The sequence below is a fragment of the Pagrus major genome, chromosome 9 (genome assembly GCF_040436345.1).
Source record: "Pagrus major chromosome 9, Pma_NU_1.0".
NCBI lineage: Eukaryota > Metazoa > Chordata > Actinopteri > Spariformes > Sparidae > Pagrus > Pagrus major.
In genome coordinates, this window is record NC_133223.1 from 28577732 (window position 1) to 28600726 (window position 22995).

The 22995-nt window shown below is 42.8% G+C and overlaps 1 protein-coding gene across 1 annotated transcript; it reads left to right on the top strand.

The window, feature by feature from the left end:
* The first annotated feature begins 1787 nt into the window (after positions 1 to 1787).
* On the top strand, positions 1788 to 22869 carry cavin2a (caveolae associated protein 2a). Its single transcript, XM_073473443.1, has 2 exons — positions 1788 to 2495; positions 18875 to 22869. The coding sequence occupies exons 1-2, from the start codon at positions 1938 to 1940 to the stop codon at positions 19832 to 19834; spliced, it is 1518 nt and encodes a 505-aa protein (XP_073329544.1). The 5' UTR covers positions 1788 to 1937; the 3' UTR covers positions 19835 to 22869.
* The last annotated feature ends 126 nt before the right edge of the window (positions 22870 to 22995 follow it).

A 22995-nucleotide genomic window follows, 5' to 3' on the forward strand; every position in this document is an offset into this window, starting at 1 on the left:
TTTGCAAAGCTGTAAGAGGACGTAGCCTGTGAGCACCTGTCAGTCATCAATCACGACAGCACCTGGTGGCGCTCCCATCAAGTCCAATTCGTGACCTCCAGCATTTAAATCACCCCGGCCGACACATGAAGCTACAGGCCACAGCCAATTAGCTTAGCTTAGCAAATAGACTGTAAACTGGGGGAAGCAGCCACCCTAGCTCTGTCTGAAGCAAACAAAATCCTGCATCTCTCAGAATCAAAGTGTAGATGAAAAGGAAGTCACTGCAGCTGGCCAAGAAATAGTCACGTGACCACATAAAAGTGCAATGAGTCATTTTTACAGTTTGGGTTTTGTACAGATCAAACAAACAAGATAACTGATGAGTGATCTTAAGGATGCTGGTGGGCGGCTTTTTTTATCTTTAGATAGAGCCAGGCTTACTGCCTCCTTGTTTCCAGTCTTTGTGCTAAGCTAAGCTAACTGTGTCAGGCTGTCGTGTCATCTACCTCTCAGCAAGAAAGATAAAAAAAACATTAACTTCCTAAAATGTTGAGCTACTCCTCTAAGTCATAGGATTTGAAGGCAGCAAAACTTGTCAAAATCAGTTCACCGAACGCCGGAAAAAACAACACAATTTAAAAATAACTGCCTTTTTATGTTGTGGTTTGGACGTGAGGAGGACTGTGGACTCTGCCAACATTTTTTAATGTGGTTCGAAGGTGTGTCTTTTCTGTGTGTGTGCAGAAAGCCTAATCTCAGTTTAAGGGCGTGCATACTTTGTATTGATTTTTCGATGAGATGGTGGCTGAACAAGCCTTTAACCATATCAGGCAGAATCCAATAAAAGCCAGGTGTTGTCTTGGATGCGTCCCATAGTTTGCAGTGATAAAGTAGATTCTTGTCATAGCTGTAATGCTGTAGGTTTTTCTGGGAGGGAGATGAAGACATACACGCATCCATCTTGTTGCAACAACATTCCTGTTAAACGCCGCGTATTTACTCGATTCTAACACGTGTCAGATCGAAAGAGCGATTGTGTCGCCGTGAACGAAATATTTACAGTCATGGTGACAGGGAGAAAAGGTTGAGAGCGAGGACAGGGATTCACGCCAGGGCACAGATGAGCTCATTGTTGAAACAGGGATTTCCACATTTCCATGTCGGTGGTGCCCCCCATGCCATGACACAGAGCTCGAAAACAAGAGGGGTAGGGAGAGAGGAAAACGGGGGAGCTTTCAGAGGGCACGTGGGGGGAAACACATACAGTGCGTACACCAGACTCTGGTGATTTATCTCGGGAAGAGGGAAAACATTCAGCTAAGTTCCTGGAGAAACACCGGCCTGTGAGGATTTGCAGTTTCATCTCCTCTTTATGGAGTTGTCCTTACTACGCAGTCCTGTACACACACACACACACACACACACACACACACACACAACCAGTGAGTGCAGTAAACAAAAGCAGCCTCCACGCACATTTTTGCAGGCGTGCACAAAGTGGAATTGCTGGCAGTCACATGGACACGAACAGCGAGCAGAGCATACAAGGAAGGACACACACACACACACACACACACACACACACACACACACACACACTAAACTCTACCTCTGCTCTGTCAATAGGGCTAGGCCTGCAAGGTTTCCATAGCAACCACGCCCCTCCCTTCTGGCTGTTTTGAAAAGTTCACAGTGTGTGTGTGTGTGTGTGTGTGTGTGTGTGTGTGTGTGTGTGGACAGAAACAGACAGGCAGACAGGGGCGTGGATGCCGAATCAACTCCAAGAAGAAGTAAATCACTCTGCTCTCAGTTCCCAGCTGGAGCAAGACGTGACAGCAGCAGTCAGAGAAGAAGAAGAGGAAGAAGAGGAAGAAGAAGTTAAAGAGCCACCACCAAACTTTTTGTGTTGAGGTGAATTACCCGGTTGCAGCGGGACATCCGACCACCTGTGAGCCATGGAAGACGACGCGTCCCACGCCGACCTCACCAACAGCGTCTCCGGCAGCACCCACACCATCCCGGGGCCGCAGGTCGACTCCACGCCCGAGAAAGACATCATCACCCCGAGCCTGAGCCCCTCCGCACCGGCCTCCCCGACCCCGACCAGCACCCTCTCCCGCATGGGCTTCAAAGGCCTGACCAGCCCGACCGCGGCCGCGCCGGGCAGCCCCGTCGCCGGCGGCCAGGTGAGCGCCATCACCGTGGTGGCGCTGCTGGACAAGCTGGTGAACATGCTGGAGTCGGTGCAGGACAACCAGCAGCGGATGGAGCAGCGGCAGGCCGACCTGGAGGGCGCCGTGCGGGTGGTGCAGGGCGACGTGACCCGCCTGTCCAAGACGCACGTCTCCACCTCCAACAGCGTCAGCAAGCTGCTCGAGCGCTCGCGCAAAGTCAGCGGGCACCTGAAGGAAGTGCGGGAGCGCCTGGACAAGCAGGCGGTCCAGGTGAAGAAGCTGGAGTCCAACCACAACCACCTGCTGAAGAGGAACAACTTCAAAGTGCTCATCTTCCAGGTGAGGGGAACAAACACGTGAACGACATTTAGGAATTTTAAAGGGGCAGTCCACTGATTTAAAGTCACTTTATTAAACGGTAATATTTTAAAGGAGAAGTTCACCAAAAAATGAAAATTCAGTCATTATCTACTAACACCCATGCCAACACTTATGGAGCTTCACGGCAAAACAGCAACGCAGAATACCCCTTAGACAACTAAAGTAGCCGGGGACTTGTTTAGAAATGTGAAAAACAACCAAGAAACCCCCAAATAAAATATCTCCATACAGCTCGTCCAGCGTAATCCAAGTGTCCCGAAGCCCCACGATCCCAACTTGATTTGAAAAGACATTTATTTACGCGAGGTAGAGCACCCACTTCAGATGGGGTGTGTGCTAACGCTTTTAGCTTAGCTGCTAAAGTGAAGGAAAAAAAAAATATAATGGCTCCATATGACATAATCCAAGTGTCCTGATCCAAGATCCCAACTTAACTGAAAAAAAACATTACATTACATTTTAGCTTATTTGCTAAACTGAAGTGAAGTTCTCTGCTTTAGAAATGTGAAAAACTGAAAAAAAAAACATAAAATATCTCCATACAGCTCGTCCAGCGTAATCCATGTGTCCCGAAGCCCCACGATCCCAACTCGATTTGAAAAGACATTATTTACACCCTCAAAGCGAGACAGCGCTCATGCACCCACTTCAAACGGGGTGTGTGCTAACGCGTTTAGCTTAGCTGCTAAAGTGAAAAAACAAAAACAAAAAAACAAACATATATGAGCTCCATACGGCATAAGCCAAGTGTCCTGAAACCCCACGATCCCAATTTAACTGAAAAAAACATTATTACATCCTGAACATGAGGTAGAGTTGTGCACCCACTTCAGATGGGGCTAACGCTTTTAGCTTATTAGCTGCTAAAGTGAAAGCTCCATGCAGCGTAATTCATGTCTCCAGAAGACAAACTTGATTTGAAAAGACCTTATTTTGCGCCCTCAACGCGAGGTAGAGCTCGTGTACCCACTTCACACGGGGGGGCATGCTAACGCTTTTAATTTAAGCAGCCACAGTGAAGATTTCTGCTTCCGAACGTGTGTAAACAACGTGGGGGGAACTGAGCCTTTAAGTGGCTCTGTGGCGGGATACTCCAGAGTTTTGTAGAATAACCCTGGTGATGTCACAGTGATGTCATCGGGGTCATCTCGGGTTGGGCCTGAGACGTAATGTTTGTCGCTAATAGAAGCCTGTGTTATAAAATTGAGGTTTGTGATAAGTTAGCATTTAGGGGGGCAACTTGATGGCGCCAAAGAAAGACATTATCAAGTTGCATTTTGGGTAATGTAGGATCCTGTTAGTCTAAAAGTCAGGATATCTCTGTATCTGCTTTATAAAGAGCCGCGCTAAATTGCCGGTCTACCTCTTTTAAGTTTAGGCATATAATATTTCTTTCATTGGATATATTTGCATCATAATCTCCTCTTGAGGACTCATTGTAGTGTGTGTCTGTGTGTGCGCGCCATATTTGCATTCATATTTGACTACAGTTGTGGGTGTGTTTTGGATGTGGGCACATTTGCTTTCTGCCTGCTTGGCACAGAAAGGCGATATGATGTCGGTGCACAGCAATTTATTACAATTTCGACACTTAAAAACTTGTTGAGCAGGACTTAGGCGCGCTGCAGAGGTGATGATGTGCCGTTTTCTTACCCTGGGAATGTATTTCAGACACGCCTCTTCTCATATACATTAAATAACAACTTTGAAAATGATTTGGTTTCTTAGATAAGATCTTAATAGTTTTACTACACATATATTTAAGGATTCTCCCTTTCCTGCCCTCTGTGCATGTATGTGTGTGTGTGAGGAGAAGGGTGTGTCTTGGGAATGAAGCTACAGAGGATAATGGAGGAGGGCTCAGACACTGACTTCGACTAGATCTGTTTACACCCCACAGTCATAATTCAGACAGACAGATGGCTTTTGGATGGATTTACCACTCGAACTGCCATACCACACCTGTGAGGCTAAAACTCTATACTGGCTCCGAAAAAAAAAAAAAAGTGATAAACTTCCCTAATATCCTCAGGAAATTACGAGTGGAAACTATGAGGAACATCCTCGCATATCGCCATCTTTCACTTATCTCGAGGCACAAAAAAAACGTATTCTGTTTACACAGATTGTACAAGATAAATCTAAATTTCAGATTCATGATTTGCAGATAATCTTGTCATGCGAGATGAAAGTGGCCCTGGAAAAAAAAAAAAAACACGGTCACAGAGATGATTCAGGCATTAATAAGTGGATGTTTTTTATGTGTGTGTTTTTCTGTGGGTGCGTCTGAGCCTGTGCGTACAAGTGTGTGCCCAGGCCGCGAAACGGGGGGGCCGTTGTTGACACAGCCAGAGCTACTGAGAGCTTTTAACCGGCGTTGTTATCTGGTTTCCCAGGTACTGAGGCTCTGTTGTTCAAATGCAACAGGTGCCAAGACCTTAACCTGCACAGGGTGGCTCTGTGTGCGGTTGGGTGAGGCACCGCGGATCGATTTTGATTGAGCCACCGGTCAGTTTTTTATGTGTTTTTGAAGGGGGAGTGCCCCGTTGCTATGGAGGTAGAGAGAGTGGACAGCGGTGCTGCAGTGGAGCTGCAAAGATTTATTTGTTTTTCTCCTTTCTGTGCATCATGTGAATGTATTTAGTGTTGTTTTTTTTTACTTGATCTTTATAATATTAACATTATAAGAGCGTGTAGAGGTAGAATTTAAAGTTTGCTTTGTGTTTCATGAGTGTCGTGTTGTTCAAGGCCTCCACGTTTTGGTTTATAATTGTTTCATACTCGCCAAAAGTTTCGGTCCCGCAGCCGTGACACGCCGGCAACGTAACCCTTCAGGGCAACTGCGTCCGTCCACTAAATATTCTTCTCTTTGCTGCCGACAGGCCGAGATTGTTTTTCCAAATGTGTCTGACAACACTGTGGAAACGATTCATAGGGAGATAGACTTTTTGTTTTTGTAAAAGCAAGCAAAGTAGTTTGAAGAGCTGTTGTGACGACCGTCGTAGGCGACTGGCACTAGCATGTTCCTGGCTGGCGAGGCTGTTTCCATCAATGTATTGTTTTGGGCTCTTTAAAGTATCACAGAGAAAGGGTTAATGAAAACGCACCTTTTTGTAACCAGAACCTCAAGTCTCGCTCTGAAATCTTGCGTGAGTCATGTTGTTGGAAGATGACGATGGAATGGTAAAGTCTGAGTTGGTGAGATTTTTTTGGAGTCTATCCAGAGGATCTGCCATCACGAGTTTATTTCCAAAGACAACAACAATGACAACTCACCTCCCGAGATTTCAGAGCGAGACTTAAGTCTTTAAAACTTGTATGTTGAAGTAAACGTGTATGTAACTGTGATCCTACCCTCTCACTGAAGTTACATAGTGCAGAAACAAGTGATGGCGGGCGGAGTGGCTGAGACAGAGACACCACTCACCCCGTTACAAGACATTGTACCATCAACATGATTTTAAAGCTGTTATTTTAAGGTAAAAAAATTACATAATGTTGCTTGAAGCGTGTCGATCTGACTTCTGCTGAGTTGAGATTTTTTCCTCTAATTCTGAGTCAAACTGAGAGCAGAGCTGTTGTAGGCGGGTGAAGAAGAAGCCAGGTATGATCCCAAGGGCGTGTGTGAGAGCTACAGCATGTGTGTGCGTGCAACTTGCCCATTGGATGCTGATGTGTTGGGTCAGGTGTATGCAGTTACAGCGCGGGTAAATGAGACTTGGCTCGCCTGAGGGGAGCAGGAAATAAAAGAACTAAGTGCAGCCCTTGTTCCCTCTCCTCGCTTGAGCTCGCGTTGACTCTTTTCTGTGTCCATCACATTCTGCCTCGCCTCGTCTCTCTTTCGCCTCCAGGATTGTTCTTTTTCTTGATTTTTTTTTTCTCCATCTGCTGTTTTGCTGTCATGTTCTTGTCTGATTTTTATTTTGGTTTATCTTTTAAATGTGCAACCATCTTTTCACCTCTCGCATTGTTCTCTCGTTCTGTTTTTTGTGTCTTTTATGCAAACTCCAACTTCCACCATTTTTTTCCTTTGGTCGTGCCACCTGTCCTGATTCCCTGAACCTACACGAAAGCACATGCTGTGCGCCTCACGCCACTCTTTGATAACGCACATTTGCCGCACGCCCAAGAGCCAAACTTTTCTATCCAAGCCCTGCGGCTATTGGCCGAGGGGGCCCTCCTCCTCCCCCGCCCTGCTCGACAAAACAGATCCAGAACACTCATCACCCTGTACGTGCCAGCTGAGGTGGAAACACAGAGGGTTTCTGGGTAAACGCCCACTGCTGTACGGAGCAGGGGTCTATACCAGGCTCCAGGCTTTGGCCACTGCTGGGTCAGAAAAAATGACAGCGCTTTGTGCCGCTCCGCTGCGTTCCTGTGCATAATGAGGACTAATGAGGACTTAATTACCGCTGCTTGGGCCTTGTTTGTTTGTTTTTGTGCACCAGTGCTTTTCCTGTCTCCACATGGCCCTCCCTTCTCTAGGCCTTTTCTCTCGCACACGCACACACTGACACACACACAATACCCAGCCACGTGAGATTGCAGTGTGTACAGTGTAGAGCCTGTTTTGGTAATTACTTTTTGGAGAGGTAAACTGTTTTGTGTCTGATTACATGAAGCAGATTTTTTATTTTTTTCTCCTTTTCCTAGTATTTGCCACACAGGTTAATTTCAGAGCTCATTACCCGAGTGTTTAAATATCCACAGTCACCCTGGAGATCTTATAGCTTATCTCACCGCGGCATGCGACGTGAAATACGGCGCATTTTTGAATGTCATTTCCTGCGACAGACGTCATTTATTTCTGAGCAGATCTTAATCTCCCTATCTGTGTTTATTTCACAGAGGAATTTCATCACAACAAACAAGTCGGCCACAATGGCAAATTGAACTGGAACGCCGTGAGAATTTCATTTGTTGTTTCTCGCTTTTGCACATGAGGGCCCAGATTCGTAGTTTCTTTTCTGTGAGGTACTTAGCAGAGAGAGGGGATTTGTGCGGCTGTCCCTGGTGCGATGGGATGGGAAGAGGATGTTTGGTGATTGTCTGTGTTCTTAGGATCCCTAATCGCAGAGTGGCAGGGAGTGACAACAGTCAGAGCGCTCACACACTATCAAAGACCGCTCATATCACATTGCAGGGAAAGAGAAACATGCTCCCCAGCCAAACTAAACACCGTGACTGCAACAGGCTTTTGGTTGACACACGCTGAGCTGTAGATGTAATGGAAACTCGACTCTTTTGTTTGTCATTATTCAAATATACACGTAAAGAGCTTCAACCAATGATTTATTTTATTATCGATTTAATATGTGAATTATTTTCATGATTCTTTCTTTTGCCCAACCAACAATCCAAACAATCCAAAACCCAAAGAATCTTCATTTATTATCATAAGTAACAAAGAAAAGCAGGTCTTGGGGAGTACATTACATATGTGAAGAAAGTAGCATAAAGCCTTTTTTGGCTCCAGAGGAAGCTGCATGTAATCTGATGAATTGCCTCCAGAGATGTCACTCAGTGGCTAAGTTGCATTGTGGGTAATGTAGGCACAAGTTTTTAAAAAGGAAGAAAACTGCGTGGAATAAAAAAGGCGCTAGTTCTTGTTCTGCTGCGTCGATACCAACAGTGTTATAGGAATGCAATGCTGGACCAGTGGACTGCTTTTCAAAACCTGGCGCCTACATTACCCACAATGCAACTAAGCCACTGATTGGCATCTCTGGAGCCACAAAAGACTTTAATACTTTTTTCACCGATGCAGTAGTACTCCACAAGACCTGTAAACACACGTAAGTATGTAAAATGTATTGACCCTTTAAGAAGCTAAAACCAGTGAATTTTTTGACAATTTTGCTTTAAAAAAAATGACTGAAATGAATAATCGATTATCAAAATAGTTGGCGATTAATTTTCTTTCAATCTATTAATTGACCAAGCGACCTAATCGATGATACTCACGTAGTAAGTTGAAATGAATTCATTGTAAATTTAAGAGTTTCACAAACTGACGTTTCAGTCTATCACCACATCCTTACTCGTCCCTCAGTGCATGAGATGGTTACAAAGGTGTAAAGGTTTTGACTGATTGGCTTAACTTCACTCACTGTCTTTTTGTTTGCTCTGCTGCCAGTCGTCATTGAGCTTTTGTGTACCGACACTTGACCAAAGGTTGTGACTTAATCTTAGCTTTCAGCAGCTGGAAGTAAGGCTTGTTTTTCCACACACTGTTCAGACTCTAACATGGAGGACAAACTGGTAATTCTCAGCCTCGCCCCAAGCTCGTACCTTTAGTTTAATGACGCAAAGCTCAATAGTCTGGAGCTGACAGAAGCTAAATAATGGTCGAGTAAATAAGTAGTGTTCCACTATGTCAGATCCACTTGGGTCCCATTTTGTGCATACAAATCAAATGTGACACAACCGGAGCTTTCGCAATGAGAGAAACCCCTTTAAGCCGAACAAACCGCAAGAGAGAGAGAGACGTTGAGAGTTGAACTTACTAAACTAGCCGCCTCCCAAACAATACAAGCTTAGGGGTAATTAGATATGTGAGGGTAATTGTGGTGCACATATTGCGTGTGTTCAGTGTAGAATCTTACATTATAAAACCATATCCATCTCCACAGGTTGGAGCAGGCCACTGGCTGCAGGCTACAGCTGGGATTTGTTGTGTGTGTCTGTGTGTGTGTGTGTGTGTGTGTGTGTGTTTCCCTCGTCCAGGTGATATATTGAACCAGCTTGTAGCCCAAAGCAGTGCTCGCTGCTTTAGTGCATTCACACAGGCTGGGCCTGCATATTCCTGAGCTTTAGCCCATGGATACGTTTAAGGTAAAAGGATAGTTAACTCCAAATAAGAGGCTAGTTATTATAGCTCATGCAGCTAATGCCACTGTAGACAGACACATTGACAAAAACATTAAATAAAGAGAGAAATGAATAGCAGTCCTGCACCCATGGGCACATTAAAAAATACCATGTGACAAGGGTTTTTTATTTCTTTAAGCTGGATATATAACCAGAAGGAATGTGTTACAGTAATGTGATTATTTCTCTCTTTAGAAAGTAGGATTACTTAACTTTGGCATTTCAATGAATTGGCCTGATGTATGTCTGACCAGGAGTTAGATTGGACAGTTGGTGATCATTTTGTGCCTGTGCGCTCAGTGCAAAGACTGGCACGAGACCAGTTAGCTTTGTGCCATAGATGTTGTATAAAACTGGATACAGGAAGCAAAGCTGGCATCTGAGAGTTGCTCACCTGGTGCATACGCCAAAAAACGCTTTAACTTCCCGGTTTTCTTCCTGGTTACGTGGCCCAATAAAGTTTCTCTCTCTGGTCTCGCCTGCAAATTACCACTTGGCCCGTAGTTAGGCTACTTGTTGAGTGTAAATGACTGAAAGCTGGTGGATAGTGAATTGTCAGATGATATGACACGACTGTATTGAGCCAGTTTAAGGCTCTGGTATTGTGAATCGTGGCACACTGGAATGGCTCATGTGACACTCGATGGAGATGAGCACTTGTTAACGAAATGAGTTACATGTGTGCTTTTCTGCCTCTGACAAGCGTTTTGTAAAAAGGCCTCTTCTATTTGGTACAGATCCTGTTTAATAATATGAAGATCAGGCTGGAATTTATAGAGAATATTTCAATTTAAATATTGGTCAGTAATATGGAAATGGTACACAAGTACACAACAAGTGACCCTCATACATTTTGTCCTTTGCCGTCTCAAAGTTGCATTTCTACAGGAGTGCCGTTGGACACTCTGAAGAGTAAAAACTGCTCTCAGAGATTGTTGTCCACACAGCCTTTGAGGCACGCTCTCTAAATGAACAATGAGCTTTGTTTACAGCACGGCTTCTGGCTTTGTTATCATTCTTTATTTTCCCTTTGGGGTTCATTCCTCAGATAATCCTCTGGGTTTTCAGAGAACAGCAAATAAAGAGGGGAGAAGAGCAAAAGATGGATACATATAGAGAGATAAACAATAGACAGGAGGAGAAAAGACAAAGTGACAAATGTGGCCTGTTTTTGTCACCTAATTATAAAAACCATAAGAGGGAGTTTGGATAAGAGATTATGCCTACATGTGTGTTTGCTTTAAGTATTTGTGAAAGACACGCATGTGGATGGGCAAGTAGTCCTCTGCATGATGTCACATTCAGGCTTGACGGGTTTGCTCAATTGTTTCCGTTTGTGAGGCAAAGGCAACACTGGTGCTGCAGATTAATGCAGTGAAAGTCTTGTTTTAACAAGGCGGGAAAGTGATGATGACGTTCCAACGTCTGAGCAAGCCTCCGTGACGTGACAGGACATGAAGTTGTGTGTAAATTGTGTTTTATTATGTTGTTTGCACTGCCATGACCTCAAAGTCGAGGGTATGAAACGATTCATAAAATGAGTCCCTAAGTTAAGGTCGTCAAAAGTATCTTTCTCAAAACTGTTCAGTGTCAATTGATTATAAATTAATATAAAAAATACAAATATAAAATTAAACAGATCTACAATCAGATTTTCAACCCAAGACTGCACAGACAAGAAAAAGCTGATTTTCTGTGCCTAGTTTGGATTTTCAGGGGCAGATACCGTTGCCGTTTATTACTTATCAAGAAGACTGATGACAGATGTACATTTTGTAGTAAAAATGATGTCAAACTTTAAAATACCTAGTGATGGAATGTAACTTAGTACAGCTTACTCGAGTACTGTATTTAAGTAAAATTTTGAGGTTTCATTTTTGGCTACTTTACTACACTACATTCCTGCTTCTCCACGTTCACTACTCCGCTTCATTTATTTGATACCTTAAGCTACTAGTTACTCTGCAGATTCAGATTATTCAGTATTGATAGGCATTACATGTGACATGTAATAACATGTGGCGTGTAACCGATCAGATAGTGTTGTGGGCGGGATATTGAGTGAATCCACATTGATGACTACAGTTATTTCATCAGCAGTTGGACACAAAAAACACAAAAATGCAAAATATCTGACTTTTTTGTCATTTCTCTGTGGTATCAAAAGAGTTATGGATTTCTTATACCAGTGTTGTATTAAAGTTTAAAATTCCTGAATACTGACAACCTTACCCTAAATGAAAGTACTGCAAAGCAATACAGACAAAGCAGTGTGTTCAAAGATAAATAAAGGTGGAGGCTCTTAAGACAGTTTAGCCTCTCAGCATACCCCATGATGCACTCCTTTCTCTCTGGAACTGCCAAGAGCACATATTTAGCGTGTTTTTCATTAGGCTGCAGGTATTGATCAGGTAATGCCATTAAGCTCTTTTGCACACTTGCACTCAAATGCTCTTTCTTCGTTCTGGCTTGCTCTTTTTCTTTTGAGATTTCTCCTTTCTTAGTTGCATGGCATGACATGTTAGATTCAGGTGGTGCCGTATCAAAGGGGATAGAGTTTAAATGCAGGTATTAATCCAAAGAAGCTCAAGGTCCCATTATACAATGAGACAAAAACCAACTATCTTCTTGTGACTTCTCCTATCAAGTTCCTTATTTTCTGTCATTAGACGTCAGGACTCCATCTTCGTGTGTGCTCCTCCTTGACTTTTCAAACCCCAGTGTCCATCCAATCCACTTCCCAAGGCTGCAACATCCATGGCCGGAAAAAGGAAAACAATAGCCGCGCTGGTTCTCAGTGTTCTTATTTCTCTGCTCTTAAATAAAACATTGAAAATACAGCACATCTGGAGATAACGTGATGACTTCCTGGCTTCTCTGCGGATACTCGCGCCCTCTGACCTCCATACGGGGTAAACATTGTGACAATTGGTGGTAGCCTTATCAAAAAATGCTCGTGGTATCTCTGCACAGCCCTTATCAAACAATGGCTCAGATAGGCACGGTTTGGGGATTGTGCTGCAGCAATGTGTAGAGGGGGACCTTGGAGGGGGGGTCGAACAAAAGAGCCAAAGGAAGAAACAAAGTGGAGAAACAAGAACTATATATGTACAGGAATGTGTTGTGGTGACACATTCATCATACATGCGGAGGAGAAAGTGCAAGATAAGCAGGGAAAGTGCGGGTTTAGTGATGCAAGCTGGTGTAATGAAGAGGAAGTGACAACGAGCCCGGTCAACCACGGACTTTATTATAATGAATACCACGTCATGTATGAAATTAATTATGAGTCTATCTAGCAGTATCTTAAAACATATCATCATCCCAAGTGCACAGACTGCTCTCTTGAGAATTACAGGTTGAGTGAACAGGTTTTCTTCAGACGTCCGACATCATCGTTTATGTCAGCAGGAATAATCGCCATGAACTTCATCCTACCAGCTCGTCAGCATGACATGGCGCCTCAATCGGTTATTGTGTTGTGCGATTACGCAAGCTTTGCGAGGCCAGTAAACATGCCGTGTTTTCTCTTGGTGAGGCAGATATGGGAGGGGTGCGGATGGGAAAGAATGCCCTAACTTGTTGTGCAAAGCTTTATGGGTAATAAGCCAGAAGGCATTATTCAAGATTGATGTGAACGTGTTGACGAAATATTTATGATACTTGGAACAATAGTGATTGTCACAATTTGAGAATACTCGGCGCGGTAGATTATTTCTATGTACATGAATCAGTGCAAGGCCGTGTGCAGAGTACAGTACAAAGAGTGAGAGTTTATCATGTCACCCCGTCCCATGACAAATAGCAGAATTCCATTTCCTTTCCTTCCTTTCCTCCCTACTTCCTCTGTCCACAGATGGCTCTTCAAGCACATTGAGATGGGGTGGAGGGGTCACGATGTTACGCAATAAGCTGGGTAGGGGTGAACTGCAGAACAACTCTCTGCACTTAAATGGGAAGGATGCAATCAAAACATATGCAGGTGCAAGCAAATTTCCACAGTGGATGAAGTGGGAGGACATTTAGAAAAGAAAAAAGGAGAAACTTTCGTTTGAAATGTACAAGACAAAAGGTGTCAGTCAATAAAAAAACATCCGAAGCTGTTAACAAATTAATTGCAGGGGCTTAACAACAGCAAATGTGTGCACACATGCGTTTCTATGTGTGTGGTGGTGATGGTTTACCCTGTCATCGGCGCAGTCGCCCGGAGGCACCTGACTCACTGTGCCAACACACCTGTACTAACCTCGCCTGGTAGGATTAAGAGAAACTACATAAGTCGTCTTGAAGGGCCAAACACACAATCACATATTTGAACACGTAACTGACTATATGCAAATATGCTGATACCGTATTATTTTGTGTTTTATAACTTTAAAATGTGTGCACATGTGTAAAAGTGTCACATATACAAGCTGTAGGTAGGTGTAATCTTTAGCATGTTCACCATCTTAGTTTTGTGCAATAGTACGCTAAAGTGTGCAAATTAGAACTAAACACAGCTGAGGTTGACGGCAATGTCATTAGCTTTGCAGTTATTTAGTCATGAGTATTGGACAAAAGGAAATGTTGACCAGATGGCTTTGAGGCACGACAGGAAAAGTCTGGGGTCACCAGATTTATTAGGTTTCATCCTCTGAGCATCATGAATGTGGTAAATATCCTGGCAATCCAACGACTAGTGATGGACTAACTGCAGTGGTGGAGTGTAACTAAGTACATATTCAAGTACTGCACATAGTCTATTTTTTACTTCTACTCCAATTCACTTCAGAGGGAAATACTGTACTATATATATACTCTATGTTTATTCAACACTTATAGTTATAAGTGTAGTTTTTTGAGTCCTTAAGTCTTTTTAAGTCTTTTAAAGGCCACCGAGAAAGATGGGGAAGGTCTCATTTTTCATGTTGCATTACAATCCACTCACATAAAGCCAAAAATGCTACGATTTGTACCACAGAGCCACTTTAAGCAAACGATCTGAGGGCTCCATCCAACACTTAGCAACTGACAGGCCGCGATACCTTTTCCTAGAGCCATGCCGCTAGCATTTAAATTTATTTGTACATATTCATACTGATTTCAAACGTATCAACCAGCCATAATTATAAGCCAGTATTTCACTGTAGATGTCTGCACACACACATAAACAAAGGAGGTAGAACAGACACAAGAGAAACAGTATAAGATATAATTACACATGCGGTATAAACAGAGACACACATTCAGAGTAACGTGAGCTGATTGGAGCTCTTTCAATCAGTGGCGACTCCGTCCTGCCCCGCCCTGATCTCTGTCATTTGAATAGAGCAGGACACACCAGAGAACTGACTTATATAAGCAACCGCTAACTAACACCTTGCACAACTTGCAATTAGATGGTAGTTCTGCCATGTAACTGTTAAGTGAGCTCTTGAACTCCATTACATGAGCGTCCGAAATATCTCTGAAGAGCGTGGCCTTTAACATACAGTAAACTCGCTGTCGCAGTAAATTAACTTTGTTTTTTTGGTTTCAGTCCAGTGTAGTTTAATTCTGTTTCATGTTGCTCTTTTAAACAGTTTTAATAGTTTTGAACAATGTCTGATGTCCTACATGGCTGCACACAGATACGCACTGGCACACAGATACTCGAACACACACGTATCACATCCTCTAGTGGATAATGAGCGCTTGCTTAGAGGGTATATTAATTAACAGGGTTCCCAAGAGAAAAGTGCCAGAATGTGAGGTACACAGAAACACACACATGGGACAGACTCGGGTCAAATGGTATTTAGGAAAATGTTGTTTGTTCTAGCTTGCTTGCCAAGTTTGTTTGGGGTTAAACTGGGGACAAACTAATTTCACAGCATTTTCACCAGTAAAACCAAATAAAAGCCGGATGAAGTCAGGGCTGAGTGGAAAAGCCGATGATGAGCGCTTGGGACTCTTGCTGTTTTATCAGTATAATGACTCCGGTTAAAATCAACAAGTGAAGGATTGGTGGATTGTCTACCGAGCTGGCATACGACGATGTCAACAGTGAAACATTGAGATGGACAACAAAATTATTATTTTTTTTAACAATGTGCTTCTTTATTATATTTTTTCTTCCACATGTCACAAATGCCAACAAAGTCCTTTCTAGGTCTTAATTAGTCTCTTCACAGTGTTACAATGGTGGGGGGATTATGGGATGATGACTGTCAGCCATCACCCATGGACGATTGTCATTGGTTCAACCCCCAGTTGATGGTATTTGTCACCACGTGTAACACAGGAATCAATCAGAGCTCAGTCAGTTAGTTATCAACTATTTTTTGGGTAGTGAATAAAAACCAGACATTTGAGGAAGTCAGTGATCAACATTTTTGACTATAATTCTGAGATTTTACGGACCGAACAACCGATCCAATAATCAATACTGCAAATAATGGTTAGTTGTGGCCCTGGAATCAATCATCAGAACATGTTTTAAAACTGTCTTTCTGCAGCAGGTCTGGTTCAGTATGTGGTAGGCGACCTCAAATTTCTTTGGAGGGTGTTTTGAGTTTCAGTTGCGGCCTCCCACACACTCCAGAACTCCAAGACTGATTATATCAAACATGTTGAGCCAAATGAGAAAGTCTATGGCATGCCCAGACTGGAGCAGAGGTGTGAAGACTGAATCTTTAGAAATCTTAATGCCACCAAACAATCAGAGAACATTTGTGTTTATCTCAGGGAATGAGGAACCAGGAGAGGCCGTGTTGGCTGATTATTTAATCGTGACTGGTCAGATTTGAGGTGGGTGCTTAACCCCTATGCCATCTCACACATCTTGCTGATTTAAAATTATTTTACTCTGTATAACTTGAAGTACACACAGAGAAAATGGAGATTAGTATTAAAGTCTGGAGTAATATAAACGTTCTATGTATAAGCAAGCTTTCTGGTATTTCTCTAACATGTCCTGTACAAGAGCTGTCGCCCACACAGTTCCTTTTCTTTTTGGATTTTGATTCTGCATGAACATGTTCAAATCCACACGGTCTCTGTGGGTGTGGCAGAGCAGCAGCAAACTGGGGCATCCAGATACTTCGCATTCACAGGAGGGAGCTACAGAGAACAAAACTGAAAGCAAGGAATTACAGCTTCACCAAACCAAAGGTAGTGGTAACCAGAGCTGGTCCCCAGGGTGCTTCCTTTTGTTTTTTTGGATTTCAAATTACAGTGCAGTGCATCACAACTCCCAGCTCCTATTGGATGATAACATTCCCCTAGTGGTTCTTTATGGTATTTAAAAAACTCTAAAACTTTCAACATACACATTTATTGAGTTCCTTGATGTGTAACAAGTGTTACCTACAATGAGGAACACCAGTAAGTTATATCTTCCACTGTACTATATGTAGTGCTGTGTGTTTATAAAATATTTATTGTTCTTCTCTTCCCCTTTAAATGTTGGCCTGTTCTTGAGATAGATGTTAGATAAGAACACACTGACAGATTTATTGGCATTAACTTGAAGATACCACACATGCTTGGCTCACACCTGAACAGTGAATCATGCCTGCATGTTTGAGATCAAGGCAAAGGTGTCTGCAAGGTGGTAAAAACTGGCAGGTTTCTGCATGGCCTCCCATTCTCTTGAGCTTTTAATACTTGATTAGGCATCTAAATACAATGCTTTTAACTACTGCAGACGAGGGTAAAAGTGCAGTTGGACAGAGTCTCTGTAATCAGGAAAGTGCAGAAAACTTCTATAAATGGTTTTGGCAACAGAATACAATTTGATACTTTCTTGTGATGACCTAAATCTTCGGTAAGTATAGTATTTGACACTAAAATGTATTGATCAGACCTTTTAATCAGTGCAGAAGTAGTCCACTTTGCAGTTTTCAGATCACCATTGCAGTCTCAGGCCTCTTTACCACATTATATCCTATAATTGTCACAGAAACTGTATCATCTTCTCTCACACATGTGACTAAGTTCATAAAAATAGCATCAAATGACAGTGTCAGACAGACTCAGGTTGGCAGTGACAGATTGCAGGTACAATAAGAATGTCCTTTCCTGCAAAAACACACCAGAAGTCATGAGTGAAAAATGGACAGAAGGCAGGAATCTTCCAGACCATCTGGTTGGCCCAGTCCTTAAGTATGTGTTAATGACAGCCCATGAAAGATGCATTGCGTACTCCTTTAACAACCCATAGACATCCAGTTGCTTCAAGCACTCTTACGTCTCAAGAGCTGCCATGCATTCTTTGAATTCAGTCATACTTCAAATGTAGACACATTCTTACAACAATAGTGAACAGAAACTACTGTTTACAAAGTGTCATTCCAGTGTGTACTGAGGTTTTGACAGGGGAACACACTGGTGTTTGATTGTGAGTTATTCTGAGATCAAATATCAGTCGTTCCAATGTTGACCCATGACTGCATATATTTTGAATTCCAAATTGTTGCCCGAAAACTTAGATTCAGAAATAAACATCCACAAAAACTTGTAGTCTTGGCCCAAAGAGAAATTACTCTATCCAAAAATGTAAGCACTGTTGGGGTGTGGAAGCCATGAAGCCTTTGCTGGATTTGATTTGTTGTGGGCAAATGAAAGTATTCATGTTAGCTGCCCATCCATAGACATGTCTTGTACCTGAACTTTGAAACTGTGCTGCATTAGTCATCTAAAAAAAAACAAGCATCCACTAGTGATACTTTCAGCTGATGTCACTGGGAGGGTTTCTTTATGAGCATTTCAAATGTGTAATTGAGTATGTCAACCACTGAAGCAGCACCTTCACTCTCCACTCACTCCTGGGTGTGAAGGCATGGGGGCAATGGGGGTGGGTGGGAACTGTAGCTCATAAATCCCCAGTGTGTGCCCGCATGTGTGTGATAGCGTGATTGTGCACAGATGGATGGGCAGCAAGTAAAAGGGAGGAGGAAGAAACTGAGGAGAAACAAACGGAAACACCGGATATTGAACTTGCTGCTCTCCATCTCACTCTTATTTTGGTCATCATTGTGCTCAAGGACAGCAAGTTAAAGGCAGAGACGGTTATAAAGGAGAGAAAATGGAGAGAAATGTGTGACTCCTGCAGAGAAACATGTGGAATTCCGCAGATGTCTTGGGGAGAAGAAGGGGGAGGCATGCTGAGACTGGTTTACTCAGTCCTCAGCAGGCAGACCAAGTCAACATGTGTATTGGACGCACTCATCCATTTACAATGGCCATACCATGGCCAGAGGTATACGTAAACATATTTATGGGGGTTGTGTGTTTGGAAATACACCTGAAATATCTTCACTTTGATCATCATGGTAAAGAATTCCATAGAAGTCACTGGAATGTGCACAGTTGCCTAAAGTCAAACCCTGACCATAACCAGTTCAAACAAAGATATCATGAAAGTCATTCCTTGTCATACGCTAAAGCCTTGTTTAAGCAATACCTCTAAACCCAACTTTTTATGTTCTTCTGTTTCCCAATAGGAAGACAATGAGATTCCTGCCAGCGTGATGGTCAAGGACTCCCTCAGGACCCCACAACCAAGCCATTGTGATGCAGAATCCATCCAGCCTGCTCCATCTGTTACAGGCTCTGTTGATGGCGCCCGTACCCATGAGGAGGGTCTTCAATCCATTAGCCTTTCCTCTGATGAGGGGAGTTTTGCAGCACACGCAGAATGCGACGAAATGCTGGAGTGCGAGGATGCAATGGGTATGGGCACTTCCCGCACATTTGAGAGAAGGGCTGACAAGTTCAAGCGCAACAGTCTCAAGAAGGTTGATAGCCTCAAGAAGGCCTTCTCACGCCAGAGCATCGAGAAGAAGATGACCCAGATCACCACCAAGATCGTGCCACCGGAGAAGCGTGAGAAAATCAAGAAGAGCCTCACCCCTAATCATCCCAAGAGCCCGACTACCAAGAGCTCCTCATTCAAGGTGTCTCCAATGACCTTTAACGTCAAAAAGGTCAGAGATGGGGAGGCCCCAACACAAGTTATGTCTTCACCTGAGGAAGGAGTCCATGTGGAGATTCCTCCTCTGGGAAGCTTTGATGGAGAGATTCCCTCGGCAGAGATGCATACTGACGACGTTGTTTTTGAAGTGAGTCCCTCGGCAGAGATGCATACTGACGACGTTGTTTTTGAAGTCTCCAGCCCGGAGAGCATGAAGGTAGGGCTGGCAATCAATGGAGAGTCACCAAGCATTGGGCACCAGTTCAATGGCGATCGTGTTGGCCTGGCAGTTCCAGAGGATGACGAAGATGTTGGTGAGGAGGATGAAGAAGAAGAGGAAGAAGAAAAAGAGCAACACAAAAGCCTTGTTGAGACAGCAGCAGATATCCAGATTTCCTCAGCAAATGCTGTCGAGCAAATGATTCCCACAGCAACAACTGCTGTAGAGCAAACGATTGCTGTGGAGCAAACAATTGCTCAAGTGTCTTAATTTGATTTTAGCGAGCACCAATTCTAGTTTCCCATTCTGTCTTTCTCCCCAAAGTTTCTACATTTATGAACACCCAGCAGGCACAAATTATTCCTCCACTGTAAGCAGAGTAGTGTTCATGCCACAACCACACATACACTTACATACTAACATACTCTCGGCTTTCTAAGACAGTCCATTCTTGCACTACTCCTGCAACACAACCTTTGATGATCACCAACACAGTCTAAAAACCTCGACACAAACTGCCTAAGCAACTAGACATGACAGGGTCTAGAATCAAAAATCAATGCAAATGCTAACTAAACCCTGTAGAAGGGTTGTCCAAATAAAGGGACATTGCAGCAATGCACCATAACTCACTCCCATCAACCGGTGCCCACCTCTTCAATAGCAGCGCATCACCAGGGCGCTGGGCCAACTATCTCCCTCCCGCTGTGTTTGTCTCTGGAGCTGTTTTTCCTCACTGACAGATAGCCTCTTTGTTCTTTCTGTGTTTTTGTGAAAAATAGTAAATCTTTGGCAACAGTGGTTCTGCCCACAGCCTGTTGAGGCAGTGTGTTGCCAGGTTGTGCAAGAGTTGGAATGGGGGAGTTTCTGGGTTTTCGGGGAAAAGGTCCTGGGGTGTTTTGTAGTGAACTAGAGGTCGTTTACTGAATTCTTTGGACCTGCTCTGAAAAAACCCAGATCTTAGCTAACAGATGACTTTACTTCAATAGAAGTGGCACTGCCTTATCTCCTGTCCTTCGGGACATCCAGTTCCTCATTTCCGGCTTTATCATCGATGGCCTACCTAGAACACCAGACGAGTTGCGTGTCTTAGTTCAAAATATTTTAGTAATTTGTGTTTGCCAATTGAGTAAATAAGAATAAACCTCCAGGTGCTGAAAATTAGAATAGATGGAATTTGAAATAGTCTAAATGTTCTTTAGAATCACACTTATCAATACTTTAAGCAAAAAAATAACATTGTTTGAAAATACCAGATAACATGTTTGTGCTCTGTCACTATAATGCAAATGAAGGACATCAATGCAGGATAGATGGCGAGCAACATACCTTAGTGACACAAAGTACCCGACAGATTATGACACTGACACATTAATGTTCGTTTGCAGCCCTTTGTCTTTTCTGCAGGGCAACTTTGTATGTTTATGTACAGGAATCTTTTTGTCTTTTTCTTTGTGAGGCACACTACTCTCTAGGTATTCCCATCTTATACACCATGAATTAGTAACGTTATGACAACTGCCTTGAATGTGTGTACTCTACAATAGTAAATGTTGTATCTGTGAATTTGTTTTTGAGTCACTATATGATACGTGGGTGTTTGTAAGTCGTCTTTTTCTTCAGGAATCCATAACATGCATGGTGAAATGTTTACTCAGTTTCAAATGTTTAAGACATAAAAACTATCTTGTACATTTGCCAGGGCACCATCACTCTTACCCTCCGCCATACATGCACGCATGTACTCCTACAGTGCCTTTACCTTGCACAGGCTGGTATAAGTAAGTGCACTCCTCAAGGCGATGGATTCTTATATTTTTGTAGATAAGAGTGGGAGTTAAACATGCCTGATTTTTTTTTTTCTCTCTTCTGAGAAATTCCTTGCAGCTATCACTTTGTGGGGCATAGTCAAGGTTTGATACCCACCTACATTAAAGCCGAGAAAGTTTTAAGTTCAAAGGAAGGGCAAAAACCTTCACAATCAACTTCATATTTGCCTGAAAGTTAGTATAAAAATGACCTTGCTCTTGTTGCACATTGTTAGTGCTTCACCAGCCTTGGCTACAGATGTCTAATGCCACGACTCCCCAAAAATAATTTAGCAAGTGGTACCAGGTGCCGAGGCTCCAGATACTGGAGAGGTCACAGAAGTGGATAAAGGCAGAGGACAGCATTCCTAGCTTTGACGGATGACTCCTGCTCAGCCCATTTTTCATGCTCTTCGCGTCCTTGTTTAGACGGTGCGAAGAGGGGAAGAAGCTCTCTGGAGCCACAGGTGTTCGGCCCCTGTGGAGGCTCCTGGGCATGAGCTTGTAGTGGAAGAGAGACAAGTGTGGGTGTTGGAAAGTGGGAAAGGACTTCAGCTGTTGGAAAGGATGATAAAGTTGCCTTGGGGTGAGCATATGGGCAGCTTGGCAGAAAGGTATTAAAATTAAGAGAGTCTGAAATGCATTAGAGCATGGGAACTGAAATATGTTGTAGAGGGCATATGTACCAGTGTCTGACCTATACGCCATTACGTGCATTATAATTACTGTCTAGATAAGATAATTCAATGGATTCCTAACTTCTTAAGACACAATAAGGTGCCAGAAATATTTTGATATCTTAACTATGCAAGAAAATCACTGTCATGCTTTATAATTATCTGGTAAATACGGGAGAAATTAAATAGCACATTTTTAGGCCTTTTAAGTGCTTCATAACTTAGAAAAATGTATCTGCCAGTTTGCTCGATGGGATCTTAAAGTAAATAAATAATTCAGCATAAATGAGTGTGTTTATTAAATGTGCTTGTTCTTTTTTTTTTTTTTTAAATCCTTCTTTGTGTAAATCATTTTACTGAAAAGGGATCGAAACACTAGGCTTAAATGTACATTCTGTGTACTGTAGAAGTTAAAATGTGACTGGCTTCGAGGTATTTCTTTGTCATTCATGCAATTGTGTTACTTTTGTGATATCTTTATCTGCTAATATTACAATTTCTGTATGTGTTTAAACGTCTGTTTGTATTTGTCCTGAAATCAGATGTTTAATCTGGATTACATGTGAGAACTTTTATTTTGTTAGAAAGTTAAAACACTACAGAATCATCTTTGTTCATACAAAGTTCTTACTTTATGGCCTGTTGGTGTAGTTGATCACTTAAACCAAAGAAGTTTCCTTCACAGCAGAAGATTCCCCTGCCACTTGAGTGTTTCAATGTACTCCTCCTGACGCTCTTATCAAGCATCTTATAAACATGCCGGCATTTCCTTTCAAAATTTAGTATTGTATACATCAATAAAGATTTTATAACATTCAAATGGTGTTTGTGCCCTTTTTTATTTGCTGTCCTTCAGGTCAAGTTAGATTAGTAAATGTCATTTAATACAAATGAGATAACGGTAGGCTGTAATGTTCTGTGCGTCACTCCCGTTCTGATCCCTGTG